This window comes from Pogoniulus pusillus, chromosome 24 (assembly GCF_015220805.1).
Source record: "Pogoniulus pusillus isolate bPogPus1 chromosome 24, bPogPus1.pri, whole genome shotgun sequence".
Lineage (NCBI taxonomy): Eukaryota > Metazoa > Chordata > Aves > Piciformes > Lybiidae > Pogoniulus > Pogoniulus pusillus.
The window spans coordinates 9,675,112-9,695,789 of NC_087287.1; the positions used below are offsets into that span (position 1 = coordinate 9,675,112).

At 53.6% G+C, this 20,678-nt stretch overlaps 6 protein-coding genes and 1 long non-coding RNA gene across 8 annotated transcripts; 4 read left to right on the forward strand and 3 right to left on the reverse strand.

The window, feature by feature from the left end:
* Positions 1-874: 874 nt before the first annotated feature.
* Positions 875-1,843, reverse strand: LOC135186374 (mas-related G-protein coupled receptor member X1-like). Its single transcript, XM_064164024.1, has one exon. The coding sequence runs from the start codon at positions 1,841-1,843 to the stop codon at positions 875-877; it is 969 nt and encodes a 322-aa protein (XP_064020094.1).
* Positions 1,844-3,111: 1,268 nt separating this feature from the next.
* LOC135186375 (mas-related G-protein coupled receptor member X1-like) lies at positions 3,112-4,074 on the reverse strand. The gene has a single exon (XM_064164025.1). The coding sequence runs from the start codon at positions 4,072-4,074 to the stop codon at positions 3,112-3,114; it is 963 nt and encodes a 320-aa protein (XP_064020095.1).
* Positions 4,075-7,488: 3,414 nt separating this feature from the next.
* On the forward strand, positions 7,489-8,469 carry LOC135186376 (mas-related G-protein coupled receptor member X1-like). The gene is made up of 2 exons (XM_064164026.1): positions 7,489-8,212; positions 8,273-8,469. The coding sequence occupies exons 1-2, from the start codon at positions 7,489-7,491 to the stop codon at positions 8,467-8,469; spliced, it is 921 nt and encodes a 306-aa protein (XP_064020096.1).
* A 273-nt stretch (positions 8,470-8,742) lies between these two features.
* LOC135186059 (mas-related G-protein coupled receptor member X1-like) lies at positions 8,743-11,152 on the forward strand. Its single transcript, XM_064163436.1, has 2 exons — positions 8,743-9,069; positions 9,986-11,152. The coding sequence occupies exon 2, from the start codon at positions 10,035-10,037 to the stop codon at positions 11,127-11,129; it is 1,095 nt and encodes a 364-aa protein (XP_064019506.1). The 5' UTR covers positions 8,743-9,069; positions 9,986-10,034; the 3' UTR covers positions 11,130-11,152.
* Positions 9,109-14,899, forward strand: LOC135186060 (mas-related G-protein coupled receptor member X1-like). 2 transcript variants are annotated; one of them, XM_064163438.1, is made up of 3 exons: positions 9,109-9,603; positions 12,696-12,865; positions 13,766-14,899. In XM_064163438.1, exon 3 carries the CDS (start codon positions 13,816-13,818, stop codon positions 14,788-14,790), a length of 975 nt encoding a protein of 324 aa, XP_064019508.1. In that variant the 5' UTR covers positions 9,109-9,603; positions 12,696-12,865; positions 13,766-13,815; the 3' UTR covers positions 14,791-14,899. The 2 variants fall into 2 exon arrangements, with proteins under 2 accessions (XP_064019508.1, XP_064019507.1); XM_064163437.1 differs by lacking the exon at positions 9,109-9,603 and adding an exon at positions 12,001-12,274.
* Positions 14,900-15,103: 204 nt separating this feature from the next.
* Positions 15,104-15,760, reverse strand: LOC135186061 (uncharacterized). Its single transcript, XR_010306715.1, has 2 exons — positions 15,608-15,760; positions 15,104-15,436 (listed from the first exon to the last, which is right to left on the reverse strand). It is a non-coding gene; the product is annotated as an uncharacterized LOC135186061 (long non-coding RNA).
* Positions 15,761-18,312: 2,552 nt separating this feature from the next.
* On the forward strand, positions 18,313-20,128 carry LOC135186320 (proto-oncogene Mas-like). Its single transcript, XM_064163951.1, is given in 3 exon segments — positions 18,313-18,767; positions 18,967-19,524; positions 19,527-20,128. Coding segments are annotated over 2 exon segments (981 nt in total). The 5' UTR covers positions 18,313-18,767; positions 18,967-19,016; the 3' UTR covers positions 20,000-20,128.
* Positions 20,129-20,678: the final 550 nt, after the last annotated feature.

Genomic DNA, 20,678 nt, shown 5'->3' on the forward strand with positions numbered 1-20,678 from the left:
TGCTCCAGCCTCCTCCTTCATGCCTGGGATCACGCCCTGTGGTGAGAACTCACCCCTCACAATCTCATCACATCAGTGACAGCTTCCCCTCACATGTCCCATGGACGGCGATCTTGTCAGTAGGACTTGGTCATGTCAGCCCCTTCCTGCCCTCACATCATCCTACTGCATCATCCCTCCATGCCACAACCCTGGTGCTTGACCATGAGACCCTCCACACTGGGCCATCAGCAGTGTGTGGACATCAACAGCATAAGGGCTTCACCTGCTACCTCTGCTGAAAGTCCTCATGTGAGGAGTAGCCTCAGAGCTTGTGACTGTGCTTCCATAGGACAAGGAACAGGACCTGAGCTGCAAAGTTCTTGCCTCTGCAAACCTCATCCATCAGCACCATGGAGACAGCTCACTTTGCTCTCTGTTTCCTTGTAACTCCCCAGTTCTAAGCATTCCTTTGTTCTTTTTATTTCTTTTTCTCCCTTTCTGTTTTCCTCCTCCTCTCTCTCAGTCTCTTTCTCAGGTTGTCTCTTTCTCATTCTCCAAACTCAAGCTCCAAGCTCACTCCATCTCTCACTCTCTACACCACCAGTCCTCAGCATCCATTGCCACCTTTGGCCTTGCCCATTTCTCCAACCCTTTGGGTACATCCCTGCCTTGCTTGCACAACGGACCAGAGGAATTCTTCCCCTGAGTCCCAGGCATCAGATCTGCCCCAGGCAAGACAGCCCAAAACACCACACAAGTCATCTGCTGAGCCACAGGAGATAGTTTATTGGCTGGGGCCAGCACAGAGATGGGCACTGCAGTGGGGAACACAGCGTGGGGCACAGCCTGTCTGCCAGGCTCCACATCTCCAGGCCTCCTCACCAGGCAGGTCTCACACGCTGCTCTCCACCATGGCATCTCCAGGCTTCTGGCTCCTCTCCTCTCTTGTGGCTTCCTCTTCAAATAACCTTCGGAAGGCGACTTTGAGGGAGCACTGGAAGCGGCGCTGCCGGCAGCTCCCCACCAGGAAGTAGAGGAAAGGATTGATGGAGCTGTTCAGTGATGTCAGCAAGCAAGAAATGTAGTAAGATCGTGGATAATACATAGCAATGAAAGCCTCTACACTGAAAGGAAAGCCCAAGATGAACAGGAAGGTGACACTGAGCAGGACAGTAACATAGAGCTTCCCTGGGTGTCGTCTCTGCGAGCCGCATCGGAGCTTGATGAACAGGGCCAGGTTGGAAAGAAACGGGAAGAAAGAGAAGAGGACAAAGTTCACAATGCTTAAAACATAGAACAGTTGTTGGCAGCTTTCATGGAAAAAACATACAACAAACAGCAAAGTAGCAAAAAGTGCAGCCAGAGTCCAGAGCACCCCACACAGGATGCCTGACAACCGCTCTGGGCGGTGGCAGCGGTACCAGAGTGGGAACAGAGCAGCCAGGCACCGCTCCACGCTCATGGCTGTCAGCAGGTACATGCCAGCAAAGTAGCAAAACAGGAACAGAATGAAGAGGATAGAATTGATCATGAAAAAGACATAATGGGAAATGCAATACTCAGGTGAAATAATGAAGTGCAGCAACAGGTTAACGAGCAGGATCAGGAGCAGGGAGAAGTCAGCAATGGCCAAGTTGAGGACATAGACAGTGAAGGGGTTCTGCTTCATGCAGCAGCCCAGGAACCACACCACCACCACGTTGCCCACAAGTCCACAGACAGAGATGAAAGTGCAGACACACGAAATTATCAAGATGTCATGACTTGGTCTTTCACAGGGGTCGTAAGCAAACTCCTGAGGATTTGTGAGTCCAGAAGTCGTGTTGCTCAGAGAGGCCTGTGTTGTGATCGTTTCATCCATGGCAAATGACTCTGCCCTGGCTGGCCACCTTCTCCCTCTCCCAGCACCTCACAGGAGAAACGAGGAAGGAGAAGGAAATGAGGGCCTTCAGTACTGCCAGCACTCACCACCTTCCCCACAACCACACACTAGCCTCAGGCTTCCTCGTGAGGAGCCTCGGCTCCTGTTGCACCCAGGACAGGCTCTCTTTCCATCAGTCCTCTCCCACATCAGAAAGCATCATACACCTACCTGTCTCCAACCTCTGACCTCCTGGTGCTCCTGGGAGAGGTACTGCTGCAGATCCAGCACGCAGGGACTCTCTGCAGATCCCAAACAGGACAAAGAGATTGGCAATGGCTGCTGGAGACACCTGTTCTGCCTCCTTCTTCGTGCCTGAGGAGAAGACCTTTGACCACAGATCACATTCCGTGCTCAAGAAATTGCCCTCAAAATCTCATCACATCAGTGACAGCTTCCCCTCACATGTCCCATGGAGGATGATCTTGTCAGCAGCAGTGGCTATGCCACCCACTTTACCTCCTCCCGACGCCCTCCAGTTTCATCCCACCATGGGAGGGGCTTCTGGCTCAGTGTGTGTGTACCTGCTGCTGGACCAAGAGACCCTCCACACTGGGCCATCAGCAGTGTGTGCACATCGACAGCATAAGGGCTTCACCTGCTGCCTCGGGTGAAAGCCCCCAGGTGAGGAGCAGCCTCAGAGCTCCTGTCTGTGCTTCCACAGGGCTGGAAATGGCACCTGAGCTGCCAGCTTCTTGTCTCTGCAGGCCTCATCCATCAGCACAATTTGCTGTTTCCTTGTAATGTTCTATTACTGCTTTGTCTCTTTCTGTTTCATTCTTGATTTCTTCCTTTTTTTATTGCTTTCTTCCTCCCTTTCTCTCTTTATTTCTCTCCATTTCTTTCACACTGTTTCTCAGGTTACTTCTCATTCTGATTCTCCAAACTCAGGCTCACCCTATCTACCACTCTCTACACCACTGACCTCACAGCACCCAACACCATTGCTCCAACCCTTTGGGCACATCCCTGCCTTGCTTGCATAACAGACAAGGGCAGGTCTCCCCCGAGAACCCATGTGTCATACATAACCCAGGCAAGAGAGTCCCAAAACACTACACAGCTCATTTGCTGAGCCACAGGAGACAGAGTTTATTGGCTGGGGCTGGGGCAGGGATGGGCACTGCAGTGGGGAACAGTGCAATGAGCACAGTGGGCACAGCCTGTCTGCCAGGCTCCACATCTCCAGGCCTCCTTACAGCAGGGGCTCAGACACTGGTCTCCATCACGGCCTCCCCAGTTTCCTGGCTCCTCTCCTCTCTTGTGGCTTCCTCTTCAAACAGTCTTTGGAAGGCAGCTTTGACAGAGCACTGGAACTGGTGCTGCTGGCAGCTCCCCACCAGGAAGTAAAGGACAGGATTGATGGAGCTGTTCAGTGAGGCCAGCAGGAAAGAAATATAAAATGATTGTGCATGAAAAAAAATGAAAATCTCCACACTGAAAGGAAGCCCCAAGACGAGCAGGAAGATGAGGCTGAGCAGGACAGCAACATAGAGTCTCCCTGGGTGTCGTCTCTGTGAGCCACATCGGAGCTTGATGAACAGGGCCAGGTTGGAAAGCAGCGGCAAGACAGAGAAGAGGACAAAATTCACAAAGCTTAAAGTGTCTAGCACTTCCTTACATACTGCAAAAATTAGACAACTAATGAATGCCAAAGCAACACAGAGTGCAGCAAGAGTCCAGAGCACCCCACACGTGATCCCTGAGAAGCGCTTTGAGCGGTGGCAGCGGTACCAGACTGGGAAGACAGCAGCCAGGCACCGCTCCACGCTCATGGCTGTCAGCAGGTACATGCCAGCAAAGTAGCAAAACAGGAACAGAATGAACAGGATGCCATTAGCAAAGCTAAAATGAGAATCATCAATACAACAAGCTGCTGCAATAAGGTACAATGTCAATTTGGCAAGCAGGATCAGGAGCAGGGAGCAGTCAGCCACAGCCAGGTTCAGGACATAGACAGTGAAGGGGTTCCGCTTCATGCGGCAGCCCAGGAGCCACACCACCACCACGTTGCCCACAAGCCCACAGAAGCAGATACAGGTGAAGACACCTGAAATTATCAAGACATCATTAGATACTATTTGACACCAAACATAATCATCATAATAATAATCTGCATATTGACTAGTGTTGTATCCTGCAGAGGTGGCTGTTGTGATGGTCTCCTCCATGGTGAATGACCTGCCCTGCTGGCTGCCTTCTCTTTCTCCCAACAGCTCCTAGAAAAGTGAAGGAATAAAAGGAACCAAGAGGCTTTGGTGCTCCAAGCACTCGCTGGCTTTCCCCTCAACCCCACACCAGCCCCAGGCTGCCCTATCATGGATCATACAATTGTTTGGCTGGGAGCAAATCTCAGAAGTCATTGAGTCCAACCACCAACCTAAAACCACCATGGCTATTAAACCACGTCCTATAGTACCATGTCCACATGTTTCTTGAACACCTTCTGTGACAGTGAATCCACCACCTCCATGGGTAACCTATTCCAATGCCTAACCACTCTTTCAGGCAATAATTTTATCCTAATATACAATCTATAACTTCCCTGGCCCAAGGTCAAGTCAGCAAGGACTATGTCACTTATCATGCCCAGGACAGGCTCCCACCCCTCCAGCCCTCCCCCTGGTCCGGAGTCATCTCTGACCTGCCCATTCCTGGCCTCCTACCTCGTGGATCTCCTGGGAACAGTGCTGCTGCAGGAGCTCCAGTACACAGGACCTCAGTAGGGCTTCAGACGTGACAGGACACAGAGGTTGGTGATGGGTCCTGGGGTCACCTGCTCTGCTTCAGCCTCTTTCTTCGTGCCTGAAGAGTAGACTTCTGACCACAGATCACACTGCGACCTCAAGAGATTGCCCTCACAATCTCATCACATCAGTGACAGCCTTGCCTCACATGTCCCATGGATAAAGATCTTGTCAGTAGAAGCTGGTTTTGCTACTCCCTTTTTATCCTCTGCTCCCTCTTAGCTTCATCCTCGCATGTGAGGGATGTGTACCTGGTCAGCCAAGGCTTCCATCTCTCCCTGTGGGTCCTTTACCCTCACACAGAGTCTTCTCCAAAATGCATGCCAAAATTTGGAACATACTGCCTGGTAGCTTTGCTATCACCCCTAAACCATGGGAGATAGCCTCTGCTGAGCCAAAAGCACACAAAACATTTAGCCTGGAGACTAAGGAAGGGAGAGGATGATGAGGGATGATGATGCTGAACCGGCTGCCCAGGGAGGTGGTGGAGTCATCGTCCCTGAAGGTGCTCAAGCAAAGCCTGGATGAGGCACTGAGTGCCATGGTCTGGTTGATTGGACAGGGCTGGGTGCTAGGTTGGACTGGATGAGCTTGGAGGTCTCTTCCTACCTGGCTGATTCTGTGATTCTATGATTCTTATACACCCAGGGACATGTGTGACTGGGACATAGTCCCAGAGCAGGAAGGCTTGGGGCCAGTTTTGCAGAGGAATGTTCTCTCCTGTTAGTTCCCAGCAGCATCACTTGACTGCATGGGGAAAACTCCATCACTCAACACAGGAGGCAGAAAGTAACAGAAACCAGCCAGGGACCCTCAACAAAAGGAAATCACTGATCAGCAGGTGGGCAGCAGCAGGAGGGCTTTGCTCAGTGCTCAGTGAAGATGTGGAGGTTCCAGCTTTGGAAGTGTTCTAAGCCAGGTCAGACAGGCCCTTGAGCAACCTGGTCTAGTAGGAGGTGTTCCTGCCAATGGCAGGGAGCTGGACCTAAGTGATCTTTGAGGTCCCTTCCAATCCAAACCAGTCTGATGGCTGTGTGAAATGGTTGTCACAATGGAGGTGAAGGACAAAGATGAGCTGAGCTTTATAGACCCAGACCTGTGGGAAAGGGGAATGAATAACCTGCTGAATAACCATGGCTGACCAACCTCACACAGTAAAGTGTCCACGTGAGGCACTTGGCATCTCTCTTCCAAGGTCCTGGAAGCAAGAGGCAGCCTTATTTGCTGCCACCCCACCCATTCATCCCCTGCCTATGTGATCAGAGGCTCTGGTTAAGACCTGGCCTGAGCAACCAGGTTTAGCCTGAGCTGCAAAGGAACAGCATCTATCAGATGATCTGCCTCCATCTTCTTCTTGTGGGTGGACCTTGAGTCTATTTCCCAGCCTTGTTTCAAGCCTGTCCTTGGTTCCAACTCCTACAAGCTCCAGGCTGGACTCCATAAACAGACTGTGGATGCTGTTCCTTGCCATGTGTTCACCACATGAAATCGAAACCATGCTTGGAGGACATCAGACTTGGGGATGACAAGCATAGGCAGTGACTCCCAGTGAGAGGTATTTGGATGATGGAGAAGACATTACAGAGGGAGAGAAAAGAAGCAATGAAAATGCCAAGTGCCTGTGGTGCTAAAGGATAAGAGCTTGTGTGACAGGAAGCCATTGCAGATAAAAGCACCCCACAAAACAATCTCAGAGGAGACAGGAGGGTGTCAGGGATGTGATTAGAGGCAGTGGGCAAAGCTCTCGTGCCATGCTGTGTCTGGACACTGGTGAGTTCTCACGGCAAGTGGAGACAAGGCCAGTGCCACACGTCTCTGGCTGATGCTGAGGGGACTCTGCTGGCACTCAAGGACCAGAAGTGGTTCCTGCACCTGGCTCCTCTCCTCGCTCATTGCTACCTCCTCAAACAGTCTTCAGAAGGTGACTTTGATGGAGCAGCGGAGCTGGTGCTGCTGACAGCTCCCCACCCAGAGAGAAGGAAAGGACAGTGGAAAAAACATGATGTGAAAGTTCAAGAGAGAGCAAATTGAGCTGTCTCCATGGGCCTGATGGATGAGGTTGGCAGAGACAAGACTCTTGCAGCTCAAGTCCCATATCCAGCCTTGTGTAACCCTGGACACGAGCTCTGAGGAGACTTCTTGCCTGGGGACGTCCACCAGAGGCACATAATGAAGCCCTTGTGATGGTGATGTTCACACACTGGTGATGGCCCAGTGTGGAGGGTGTCCTGGTCAAGAAGCAGGTACACAAAGTGTAAGCCAGGAGCCTGACACAGAGGGATGGTGCAGTAGGGTGGCAGAAAGGTAGGAAGGAGATGGCATGACCAAGTCCTGCTGACAAGATCACTGTCCATGGGACATGTGAGGGAAAGCTGTCACTGATGTGATGAGATTGGGAGGGGAGTGTCTAGATGACAGGGTGTCATCTGTGGTCAGAGGTCTGCTACTCAGGCATGAAAAGGGAGGCTGAAGTGGAGTGGGTGTCCCCAGCAGCCATCACCACACTTTTCTTCCTAGCAAGTCGGGAAGCTCCCCAGAGACTCTGCGTGCTGGAGCTTCTGCAGCAGTGCCCTTCCCAGGACAGGCACCAGGAGGTAGGAGGTCAGGGATGAACGGGGGGGAGATGCCTTCTGTCTAGGGAGAGGGCTGGGGTGGGAGCCTGTTCTGGGCACAGCACTGGTTGAGATCCTTTGTGGGGAAGCCTGGGGCTGGTGGGGATCACGATCAAAGGGACAGGTCTTGATAATGCAAAAGTTCCTCATTTCCTTCTGCTGTCTGTCTCTCCTAGGAGGTGGTGAGAGAGGGAGAAGGCAGCCACGCAGGGCAGGGTCGTTGCCCATGGAGAAGACCATCATAACAGACCCCTCTCTGAGCAACTTGACTTATGAATATGCAGATTATGGGGAAATCATCACAGACACCTGCTTTGTATTACTTGAATGGAAGGCAGTGGCAGCTGTGTGCATGGCAATTTCTCTCTGTGGACTTGTGGGGAATGGCTTAGTCCTGTGGTTCCTGGGCTGCCACATGAAGCAGAACCCTTCTGCCACCTATGCCCTCTATCTAGCTCTCGCAGACTTCTTGCTGCTCCTCCTGTTACTTCTGCACATGTTGGCTGTTTGGAACATCTCCCTGATTTGTTTGAATGACTTAGTTTCGATGTACGCAGGATTTGTGGTCGCAGTTGATACTCTGTGTGACTACTTTGTGCTCTGCAGCCTGACTTTCCTCACAGCAATGAGCGTGGAGCAGTGCCTGGCTGTTTTCTTTCCTGCCTGGTATAACCTCCACTGCCCAAAGTACTACTCTGTCATTGTGTGTTTGGTGCTGGTGGCTCTTCCTGGGCTTTTGTTTTACCCGAGGCGTATCAGGTTTATAGGTCCTAGAAGCTATGAGGCAGCATTTGATGGAGCTGTCATTGCCATCTGCACCATTTCATTATCCTTGATGTTGGTTTCTAACCTGGCCCTGCTCATCAAAAGCCGATGTGGCTCGGAGGGAAGACACCCAGGGAACATCCACGTTACTGCCCTACTCAGCATGATCTTCTTCTTTGCCCTTGGTATCCTCCTCACTGTAAATCGTCTTGTCTGTTTCCCACATTCTTTTGTTTTCACTTCAGAAACTGTATCATCTGCCCTGGTAGCCTCAGTGAACAGCTCCATCAAACCTGTCCTTTACTTCCTGCTGGGCAGCTGCCGGCAGCGCCGCTCCCGGCGCTCTATCGAAGTTGCCTTCCGAAGACTGTTTGAGGATGAAGCCACGAGAGAGGAGAGGAGCCAGGAGCCTGGAGATGCTGTGATGGAGACCAGTGTCTGAGGCCATGCTGTTGAGAAGGCCTGGAAATGTGGCGCCTGGCAGACAGGCTGTGTTCCCATGCTGTGTTCCCCACTGCAAGGCCAGTCCTTGCCCTGGCCACAGCCAATAAACTCTGTCTCCTGAGCGCAGCAGATGACCTGTGTGGTGTCCTGGGACTCTCTTGACCGAGGCAGGTCTGACGCACGGCCGCTAGGGGGAGACCTCCCCTGGTCCGTTGTGCAAGCAGGGCAGGGATGTGCCCAAAGCGCTGGAGCAATGGGCAAGCCCAACAGGGGTGATGGGTGCGGTGGGGCTGGTGGTGTAGAGAGTGAGAGAGGGAGTGAGCTTGGAGCTTGAGTCTGGAGCATGAGAAAGGGAGCAGGAACCTGAGAAAGACCTTGTGTGAGACAGAGAGAGATGGAGAGAGGGAGCAGAGGGGAGCAGAAAGGAGAGGACTGAGGAAGTTCAAGAGAGAGCAAAATTTGTTGTCTCCATGGAAATGACGGACGAGGGTCACAGAAAAAGAGTCTTGCAGCTCGACTCCCATTTCCAGCCCTCTTGCAATGCAGACCCAGGCTCTGAGGCGTCTCCTGAACTGGGCACTTCCACCAGGATCAGCAGGTTGGTGCCCACACACTGGTGATGCCCAGCTGAGGAGGATCTCTCGGTCCAGCAGCAGGTACACACCCTGGAAGGCACAAGTCGCTCACATGGGGGAAAGAACCTGCAGGAAAGACGCTGCAGGATGGCAGGGGGATGTGTGGCACGGGATGTGTGGGCAAAGGTCTGCCCGTGAGGCACGAAGAAGGAGGCTGAAGTGGAGCGGGTGGCCCTAGCAGCCATCACCAGCCTGCTTTTCCTGCCGAGCCGGGAAGCTCGGCAGAGGCTCTGTGCATGCAGCTCCTGCCGGACAAGCAGCAGGACGAGCGCAGGCACTGCAGCGCTTTCAGCGGGAGCGGCTCTCCTGCACCATGGCGAGCAGCGCAGGGCACGGCAGGGCTGGGGGCTGCCGGGCTGGGTAGGCTGGCAGCCAGGGCTGCAGGCTGGGGCGTTCCTCGTCCCGGGCTCGCCTGCTCCCTGCCTTTCGCTTTCGCTTTCCTGCGGGGCTTGAAGCGCTCTCCCCGCGGCGCAGGGACCTGCACCACCCCGAACCAGGTATTTCGCTTCTCCTTCTTTCCCTCTTCTCCAGCCCCCCTGTCTCTTCTGCCTGATCCGAGAGCCCTGCAAGGCAGCAGCAAATGCCCATCTCTCTGCGCTGCACCTCCGCCTGCAGCTCTCTTGTGTATGCCCTGCCCGAGGGGCAGCGACAGGGGAGGCGCAGGGCAGGGGAGATTCTGTTAACCCCTTACAGGGACGGAGAGTGGGGAGATGGCTGCTGGCTAGGAGAGAGGGCTGGAGGGGTGGAAGGCTGGCCTGGGCTTAGCATCGGTTGAGGTCCTTCGTGGAGAAGCCTGGGGCTGGCCTGGGATCATGGTCAAAGGGACGAGTGCTGATAACACGAACGTGCCTCATTTCCTTCTGCTGTCTGTCTCTCCAGGAGGTGGTGAGAGAGGAGAAGGCAGCCACACGGGGCAGGGTCATTCCCCATGGAGGAGACCATCACAACAGACCTCTCCCTGCACAACTTGACTTCTGGATATGAGGACTTTGGGGGAAATAGCGATCACAGCTGCTTAATATTACTTGAATTGAAGGCGATTGCAGCTGTGTGCATGGCAGTTTCTCTCTGCGGGCTTGTGGGGAACGGCTTAGTCCTGTGCTTTCTGGGCTTCCACGTGAATCAGAATCCATTCACCATCTACATCACAAATCTAGCTGTTCTTGACCTCTGCATGCTCTTCCTGTTTCTCCTGCTCATGTTGGCCGTCCTGAGCTTCTCCAGCTTTTGCCTGTATGATTCGATATCTTTGTACTTGAATTTTGTATTTGCAGCTGCAATTCTGTGCCAGTACATCCACATCAACAGCCTGGCCTTCCTCGCAGCAATGAGTGTGCAGCAGTGCCTGGATGTTTTGTTTCCCAGCTCGCATCACCACCACTACTCAAAGCAGTACTCTGGCATTAAGTTTTTGGGGCTGGTGATTCTCGCCGGCCTGTTTTTCATCCCGAGGTATCTTGGCCCTGCCTTTGCTAGGAGCTATGAGACAGTCTTTGCTGGAGTTGCCATTGCAGGTTGCACCATTTTATTGTTGCTGATGTTGGTTTCCAGCCTGGCCCTCTTCATCAAACTCCAATGTGGCTCGCAGAGAAGACACCTAAGGAAAGCTCATCTTGCTGTCCTGATCAGTGTGATCCTCCTCTTTGTCCTTGGCATTCCTTTCACTGTGGAGGTTTTCCTCTATCTTCCACATTCATATGCATTATTTCCAGAAATGACATCACTGATACCTTTCCTGCTGGCCTCACTGAACAGCTCCATCAAACCTGTCCTTTACCTCATGGTCGAGAGAGGCTGCCAGTGCCAGTCCCAAGACTCTGTTAAAGTCTCCTTCCGAAGACTGTTTCAAGAGGAAACCACAGGGAAGGAGAGGAACCAGGAGTTTGGGGACACCGAGGCACAGAGCAGTGTCTGGGGCCCTGCCTGTGAGGAGGCCTGGAGATGTGGAGCCTGGCAGACAGGCTGTGCCCATGCTGTGCTCCCCACCGCAGTAGTCATCCCCCGCCCTGGCCCCAGCCAATAAACCCTGCCTCCTGCGGCTCAGCAGATGACTTGTGTGGTGTTTTGGGGCTCTCCTGATTCAGTACATTTGACGCAGGGGGCTCAGGGGGAGAATTCGCCTTGTTTGTTGTGCAAACAAATCAGGGCTGTGCTCAAAGGGATGGAGAAATAGACAAGTTCAAATGTGGGGTTGGATGCTGTGAACTGGTGGTGGAAAAAGTGAGAAATGGAGTGAGCTTGGAGTTTGAGTTTGGAGAATGAGAAAGAGAGCAGGAACCTGAGAAAGACCTTGTGTGAGACAGAGAGAGATGGAGAGAGGGAGCAGAGGGGAGCAGAAAGGAGAGGACTGATGAATAAGTAATTTTAAAGTTCAAGAGCCAGCAAAGTGAGCTCTCTCCATGGATCTGATGGATGAGCTTAGCAGAGACAAGAGTCTTGCATCTTGACTCCCATTTCCAGCCCTCTTGAAATGCAGACCCAGGCTCTGAGGTGTCTCCTGAACTGGGCACTTCCACCAGGATCAGCAGGTTGGTGCCCACACACTGGTGATGCCCAGCTGAGGAGGATCTCTCGGTCCAGCAGCAGGTACACACCCTGGAAGGCAGAAGTCGCTCACATGGGGGAAAGAACCTGCAGGAAAGAAGCTGCAGGATGGCAGGAGGAGGCAAAGGAGGTGACTTGGCCAACTGCTACTGACAAGGTCATCACCCATGGGACATGTGAGGGGAAGCTGTCACTGGTGTGATGAGACTGTGAGGGCAATACCTTGACCACAGCACGGGATGTGTGGGCAAAGGTCTGCCCGTGAGGCACGAAGAAGGAGGCTGAAGTGGAGCGGGAGGCCCTAGCAGCCATCACCAGCCTGCTTTTCCTGCCGAGCCGGGAAGCTCGGCAGAGGCTCTGTGCATGCAGCTCCTGCCGGACAAGCAGCAGGACGAGCGCAGGCACTGCAGCGCTTTCAGCGGGAGCGGCTCTCCTGCACCATGGCGAGCAGCGCAGGGCACGGCAGGGCTGGGGGCTGCCGGGCTGGGTAGGCTGGCAGCCAGGGCTGCAGGCTGGGGCGTTCCTCGTCCCGGGCTCGCCTGCTCCCTGCCTTTCGCTTTCGCTTTCCTGCGGGGCTTGAAGCGCTCTCCCCGCGGCGCAGGGACCTGCACCACCCCGAGCCAGGTAATTCGCTTCTCTTTCTTTCCCTCTTCTCCAGCCCCCCTGTCTCTTCTGCCTGGTCCGAGAGCCCTGCAAGGCAGCAGCAAATGCCCATCTCTCTGCGCTGCACCTCCGCCTGCAGCTCTCTTGTTTATGCCCTGCCCGAGGGGCAGAGACAGGGGAGGAGCGGAGCAGGGGAGATTCTGTTAACCCCTTACAGGGACGGAGAGTGGGGAGATGGCTGCTGGCTAGGGAGAGGGCTGGAGGGGTGGGAGCCCGTCCGATATGGCTCACAGAGACGACACCCAGGGAGACTCTATGTTGCTGTCCTGCTCAGCCTCATCTTCCTGCTCGTCCTAGGGCTTCCTTTCAGTGTGGAGAATTTCCTTTCTTATTTTTATAGACAACCATTTTATATTTCTTTCCTGCTGGCCTCAATGCACAGCTCCATCAGACCTGTCCTTTACTGCCTGCTGGGCAGCTGCCGGCAGCGCCGCTCCCAATGCTCCCTCAAAGTCGCCTTGCGAAGAGTGTTTGAAGAGGAAGGCACAAGAAAGGAGAGGAGCCAGGAGCCTGGGGATGCTGTGGAGGAGAGCACTGTCTGAGGCCCTGCTGGTGAGGCCTGGAGATGTGGAGCCTGGCAGACAGGCTGTGCCCACGCTGTGTTCCCCACTGCAGTGCCCATCCCTACCCTGGCTCCGGCCAACAAGCTTTGTCTCCTGCGGCTCAGCAGATGAGTTGTGTGGTGTTTTGGGGCTCTTTTGCTTGGGGCTTGTCTGACACATGGAGCCTGGGCATAGACTTCCTCTGCTCTGTTTTGCACGCAAGACAACTGCTGGTGGGGGTTGTGGGACGTGTGGTGCAGAGGGTGAGAGATGGGGTGAGGTAGAGTTTGGCGAATGAGAGAGAGAGAAAGAACATGAGGAAAAGACTGCGGAAGAGAGATAGGGAGAGAGGAAAGGGCAAGAAAAGGAGCAAGGAGCAAGTTACTTTATTGTTAAAGAGGGCAAAGTGCCTTGCACTTTCGGGTTTGTGGCAGGCTTGAAGTGCTCTCCCCGCGGCGCAGGGACCTATCAGGTAACTTGCTGCGTTTTCTTTCCCTCCTTTCTCTCCCCTGTCCCCCCTTATCCCCCTTTTCCCCATCCCCACACCCCTGCTCGTCTCTTTTATGTGATCAGATACCCCTGAAAGATAGCAGCAGGTGTCAATGTCTCTAGACTCAACCTCAGCTTGCCGCTCTCGTTTGTCCTCTTCCGCAGGGGCGGAGACAGGGGAGGAGCGGAGGAGGCAGGAGGGGAGATTCTATTAACCCTTCATAGGGAGGAATAATTGGGGGGTGGGGGGAGATGCCTGCTGGCTAGGGAGAGAATTGCATGGGTGGTAGCTTGTCCTGGGCACAACATCGGCTGAGGTCCTTCGTGGAGAAGCTTGGGGCTGGCCTGGGATCATGGTCAAAGGGACGAGCGTTGCTAACACGAACGTGCCTCAAGTCCTTCTGCCGTTTGTCTCTTCTAGGAGGTGGTGAGAGAGGGAGAAGGCAGCCACGCAGGGCAGGGTCGTTGCCCATGGAGGAGACCATCATAACAGACTCCTCTCTGAGCAACTCGACTTACGAATATGTGGACTATGGGGGAGCCAGCGAACACACCTGCTTTATAGTACCTGAACTGAAGGCAATTGCAGCTGTGTGCATAGCAGTTTCTCTCTGTGGACTTGTGGGGAATGGCTTAGTCCTGTGGTTCCTGGGCTGCTCCATGAAGAGGAATCGTTTCACCCTCTACACTGAATCTCTAGCTGTTACTGACTTATGCATGCTCCTCCTGTGGTTTCTGCTCATGTTGGCCGTTTTGAGCTTCTCTGTCATTTGTTTGAATGGTTTGATTTCATTTTACGTTCAGTTTGTGTACGAGGTTGTACTTCTGTCCCAGTACTTGGTCCTCACCAGCCTGTGTTTCCTGGCAGCAATGAGCATGGAGCAGAGCCTGGCTGTTTTTTTCCCAGCCTGGTGCCACTGCCATCGCCCGAAGCACTGCTCTGGCATTGTGTTTTGCATGATCTTGGCTCTCAATGGACTATTTTCTGTCACACCGTATCTTAGCTCTACTGGCGAAAGAGCATATCCTGGAGTTGCCATTGCCATTTGCACTATTTTATCATCACTGATGTTGGTTTCCAGCCTGGCCCTCTTCATCAAACTCCGATGTGGCTCACAGAGACAATACCCACGGAAACTGCATGTTGCTGTCCTGATCAGCATGCTCCTCTTCTTTGTCTTTGGCATTCCTTTCACTGTGGAGGATTTCCTCTATCTTCCACATTCATATGCATTATTTCCAGAAATGACATCACTGACACCTTTCCTGCTGGCCTCACTGAACAGCTCCATCAGACCTGTCCTTTACTTCCTGCTGGGCAGCTGCCGGCAGCGCCGCTCCCAATGCTCCCTCAAAGTTGCCTTGCAAAGAGTGTTTGCAGAGGGAGTAAGGAGTGAGGAGAGGAGGCAGGAGCCTGGGGATGCTGTGGAGGAGAGCATTGTCTGAAGCCCTCCTGCTGGTGAGGAGGACTAGAGATGTGGAGCCTGGCAGACAGGCTGTGTTCCCCACTGGAATGCCCACCCCTGCCCTAGCCCCAGCCAATAAAATCTCTTTGGTGGCTCAGCAGATGACTTGTGTGGTGTTTTGAGGCTCTGCTACGTGGGGCAGGTCTGACAGGTGCGACTTATGGGCAGACTTCCCTCAGTCTGCTGTGCAAGCAAGGCAGGGCTGTGCCTGAAGTGTGGGAGAAATGGGCAAGTGGAAAGGTGGTGATGGGTGCTGTGGACTGGTGGTGGAAAGAGTGAGAGATGGAGTGAACTTTAGATTTGAGAATGAGAAAGGAGGAAGGAACTGGCCAAAGAGACTAGAGAGAGGAAAGGAAAGAATGGGCAGGGAGAAGAGGATATATGAACAAGTAATTTCAAAGCTCAAGAGCGAGCAAAGTGAGCTGTGTCCATGGATCTGATGGATGAGCTTAGCAGAGACAAGAGTCTTGCAGCTCGACTCCCGTTTCTAGCCCTCTTGAAATGCAGACCCAGGCTCTGAGGCGTCTCCTGAACTGGGCACTTCCACCAGGAGCAGCAGGTTGGTGCCCACACACTGGTGATGCCCTGCTGAGGAGGATCTCTCGGTCCAGCAGCAGGTACACACCCTGGAAGGCAGAAATCACTCACACATTGGAAAGAACCTGCAGGAAAGAAGCTGCAGGATGGCAGGAGGAGGCAAAGGAGGTGACTTGGCCAACTGCTACTGACAAGGTCATCACCCATGGGACATGTGAGGGGAAGCTGTCACTGGTGTGATGAGACTGTGAGGGCAATACCTTGACCACAGCACGGGATGTGTGGGCAAAGGTCTGCCCGTGAGGCACGAAGAAGGAGGCTGAAGTGGAGCGGGTGGCCCTAGCAGCCATCACCAGCCTGCTTTTCCTGCCGAGCCGGGAAGCTCGGCAGAGGCTCTGTGCATGCAGCTCCTGCCGGACAAGCAGCAGGACGAGCGCAGGCACTGCAGCGCTTTCAGCGGGAGCGGCTCTCCTGCACCATGGCGAGCAGCGCAGGGCACGGCAGGGCTGGGGGCTGCCGGGCTGGGTAGGCTGGCAGCCAGGGCTGCAGGCTGGGGCGTTCCTCGTCCCGGGCTCGCCTGCTCCCTGCCTTTCGCTTTCGCTTTCCTGCGGGGCTTGAAGCGCTCTCCCCGCGGCGCAGGGACCTGCACCACCCCGAACCAGGTAATTCGCTTCTCCTTCTTTCCCTCTTCTCCAGCCCCCCTGTCTCTTCTGCCTGATCCGAGAGCCCTGCAAGGCAGCAGCAAATGCCCATCTCTCTGCGCTGCACCTCCGCCTGCAGCTCTCTTGTGTATGCCCTGCCCGAGGGGCAGCGACAGGGGAGGAGCGGGGCAGGGGAGATTCTGTTAACCCCTTACAGGGACGGAGAGTGGGGAGATGGCTGCTGGCTAGGGACAGGGCTGGAGGGGTGGGAGCCCGTCCTGGGCTCAGCATCAGTTGAGGTCCTTCGTGGGGAAGCCTGGGGCTGGCCTGGGATCATGGTCAAAGGGACGAGCGCTGATAACACGAACGTGCCTCATTTCCTTCTGCTGTCTGTCTCTCCAGGAGGTGGTGAGAGAGGGAGAAGGCAGCCACACGGGGCAGGGTCATTCCCCATGGAGGAGACCATCACAACAGACCTCTCCCTGCACAACTTGACTTCTGGATATGAGGACTTTGGGGGAAATAGCGATCACAGCTGCTTAATATTACTTGAATTGAAGGCGATTGCAGCTGTGTGCATGGCAGTTTCTCTCTTAGGGCTTGTGGGGAACGGCTTAGTCCTGTGGTTCCTGGACTTCCACGTGAAACACAGCTCTTTTGCCAACTACATTGCAAATCTAGCCGTTGCTGACTTCACCCTGCTCTTCATGATTCTTCTGCTCATGTTGGCCGTGTTGAACTTCTCCACCATTTGTTTGTATGATTGGATTTCGTTGTACTTGAATTTTGTCTTTTCAGCTGGAGTTGTGTGCCAGTTCTTTGACCTCAACAGCCTGGGTTTCATCACAGCAATGCCTGGCTGTTTTGTTTCCAACCTGGTACGACTGCCACTGCCAGTCAAGGCAATGCTCTGGCATTAAGTTTTTGGTGCTGTTGGTTCTTGCTGGATTTTTTTTTTTCCCAAGGTATCTGAGCTCTACAGTTGCTAGAAGCTACGAGACAGCATTTGCTGGAGTTGCCATTGCCATTTGCACTATTTTATCATCACTGATGTTGGTTTCCAGCCTGGCCCTCTTCATCAAACTCCGATGTGGCTCACAGAGAAGACACCCAAGGAAAGCTCATCTTGCTGTCCTGCTCAGTGTGATCCTCTTCTTTGTCCTTGGCATTCCTTTCACTGTGGAGGTTTTCCTCTATCTTCCACATTCATATGCATTATTTCCAGAAATGACATCACTGACACCTTTCCTGCTGGCCTCATTGCACAGCTCCATCAGACCTGTCCTTTACTTCCTGCTGGGGAGCTACCAGCAGCGCCACTTCCAATGCTCCCTCAAAGTTGCCTTGCAAAGAGTGTTTGAAGAGGAAGACACAGGAGAGGAAAGGAGGCAGGAAAGTGGGGATGCTGTGGAGGAGAGCACCGTCTGAGGCCCTGCTGGTGAGGCCTGGAGATGTGGAGCCTGGCAGACAGGCTGTGCCCACACTGTGTTCCCCACTGCAGTGCCCATCCCTGCCCTGGCGCCGGCCAATAAGCTCTGTCTCCTGTGGCTCAGCAGATGACTTGTGTGGTGTTTTGGGGCTTTCCTGCCTGGGGCTTGTCTGACACATGGGGCTCAGGATTGTTTTCTCCAGGTCTGTTGTGCAAGCAAGGCAGGGATGTGCCCAAAGGGTTGGAGAAATGGGCAAGTTCAAAGGTAGTGATTGGTGCTGTGGGACTGGTACACTAGAGAGTGAGAAATGGAGTGAGCTTGGGGCTTGAGTTTGGAGAATGAGAAAGAAGGAACCTGAGAAAGAGACTTTGAGAGAGGGATGAAGAGATAGAAAATGTGAAAAGGAATGAAAGCACAAATGAATAAAGAGAGAGAATTGGAAATTTACAAAAAATGAGGGGGAAATCTGAATTGTCTTCACAGCACTCCAAGCTCTCCTTTGTCTCTCCACGAGGTTCTTAGGGACAAGAACCTTACAGCTGAAGTCCCATTTGTAGCCCTCTGGAACCACAGACAGAAGCTCCAAGGTTATTCCTTGCCTGGGGACCTTCAGCATAAGCAGCAGGTGAGGCTCTTATGCTGTTGGTCATAGAATCATGGAATCAATCAGGTTGGAAGAGACCTCTGAGATCATCCAGTCCAACCTAGCACCCAGCCCTGGCCAATCAACCAGACCATGGCACTAAGTGCCTCAGCCAGGCTTTTCTTGAACACCTCCAGGGACAGCGACTCCACCACCTCCCTGGGCAGCCCATTCCAATGCCAATCACTCTCTCTGGGAAGAACTTCCTCCTAACATCCAGCCTATACTTGCCCTGGCACAACTTGAGACTGTGTCCTCATGTTCTATTGCTGGTTGCCTGGGAGAAGAGACCAACCCCACCTGGCTACAACCTCCCTTCAGGTAGCTGTAGACATGTCCACATGCTGGAGATGGCTCAGTGTGGAGGGTCTCCTGGTTCGGCACCAGGTGCACATAATCCAAGGGAGAAGCTCTGAGGTAGCAGGGGAGGGAAATGCAGTGACATGAACCACTGCTACTGACAAGATCTTCATCCGTGGGACATGTGAGGGGAAGCTGTCACTGATGTGATGAGATTGTGAGGGGTCAGTCCTGACCACAGGACTTTGGGCAAATATCTGTTCCTGAGGCAAGAAGGAGGCTGATGCAGAACAGGGTGGGTTCAGCAGCCATCACCACCTGCTCTCTCTGGACAAGCCTGGAAGTCCCCCAGAGGCCCTGTGTTCTGGAGCTCCTGCAGCAGCACTGTTCCCAGAAGCAGCAGGAGGTAGGAGGCTGGGGATAAGCAGGTGGGAGGTGCCTCCTGGCAAGGGAGATGCTGAAGGAATGGGAACCTATCCTGGGCACGACATCGCTTGGGGTCCTTCCTGGGACAGCGTGGGGCTGGCATGGGGTTGTGGGGAAAGATGGCAAGTGCTGAGAACACCAAAGCCCCTCAAGTTCTTCTCCTTCCTTGTCTCTCCTAGGAGGTGTTGGGAGAGGGAGAAGGCAGCCACGTGGGGCAGGGTCATTCACCATGGAGGAAAGCATCACAGCAGACCCCTCTCTGAGCAACTTGACTTCTGAATATGTGTACTATGGGGAAGATACTGAGTACAACTGCTCGAGGGTACCTAAGGGTTTGATGGTGCTTGCTGGGGTCTGCATGGGGATTTCTGCCTGTGGCCTCGGAGGGAACAGCTTAGTCCTGTGGTTCCTGGGCTTCCACATGAAGCTGAACCACTTCACTACCTACATCCTACATCTGGCTATTGCTGACTTCTCCCTGATCCTCCTGTTTCTCCTGCTCACTTTGGCCATCTTGAGCTTCGCTGTGCTCTGTATGTATAATTTTTTTCCTTTCTACGAAGATTTTGTATCTGTAGTTGAATTTCTGTGCCACTTCTTTGACCTCAGCAACCTGGGGCTCCTGACAGCTGTCAGTGTGGAGAAAGGTCTCTCTGTTTTGTTTCCTACCTGGTACCGGTGCCACCGCCCAAAGAACTGCTCAAGCATCGTGTGTGGGCTGCTCTGGGCTCTCGCTGGGATTTTGTTTCCTCCATGTGGCTCAGCACTACCTTTGCTGGAAGCCATGAGATGACATTTGATGGTGTAGGCACTGCAATTTCCATCGTTTCATTATCAGTGATGCTGGTTTCTGACCTGGTCTTGTTCATCAAGTTCCGACGCGGCTCACGGAGAAGAAACCCAGGGAAGCTTTCTGTCACTGTCCTGCTCAATGTGATCTTCTTCTTGTTTACCCTCCTTGTTTCTTTCGGTGTGGAGCTTTTTCACAGTGTTCCCATTTCACATGAGTCATTTCCAGACATCACATACTCTCTGGTGGCTGTGCTGAGCTCCAGCATCTATCCAGTGCTTTACTACCTGCTGGGCAGCTGCCGGCAGCGCCGCTTCCGATGCTCCCTCAAAGTCGCCTTCCAAAGAGCCTTCGAAGAGGAAGCCACAAGTGAGGAGAGGAGCCAGGGGCCTGGGGATGACATGGTGGAGAGCAGTGTGTGAGACCTGCCTGGTGAGGAGGCTTGGAGATGTGGAGCCTGGCAGACAGGCTGTGCCCCACGCTGTGTTCCCCACTGCAGTGCCCATCCCTGCCGTGGCCCCAGCCAATAAACTGTCTCCTGTGGCTCAGCAGATGAGTTGTGTGGTGCTCTGAGGCTCTGTTTCCTAGGGAAAGGCCAACACAGAAGGCCCTGGGGGAGCTTTGTCCCTCTCACTTTGCACTGTGGGTGGTGAAACATTTTCTGAGTTTGCCCAGAGAGGTGGATGGGAACACATCCTAAGGATGTTCTGGAACACACACAGTGGACTGAGATAGGGTTGTAAGATGCAGACAGTCAGAGAATCATAGAATTGTTTTGGTTGGAAAAGCACTCTAAGATCACTAAGTCCAACCATCAACCTAACACCACCATGGCCACTAAACCATGTCCCCAAGCCACCATGTCCCCAAGCCAAACATGTCCATATGTTTCTTAGAATCCTATGATTCAACAAGGTTGGAAGAGAGCTCCAAGCTCATCCAGTCCAACCTAGCAACCAGCCCTGTCCAGTCAACCAGACCACGGCACTAAGTGCCCCAGCCAGACTTTGCTTCAACACCTCCAGGGACAGCTACTCCACCACCTCCCTGGGCAGCCCATTCCAATGTCAATCACTCTCTCTGACAACAACTTCCTAACAA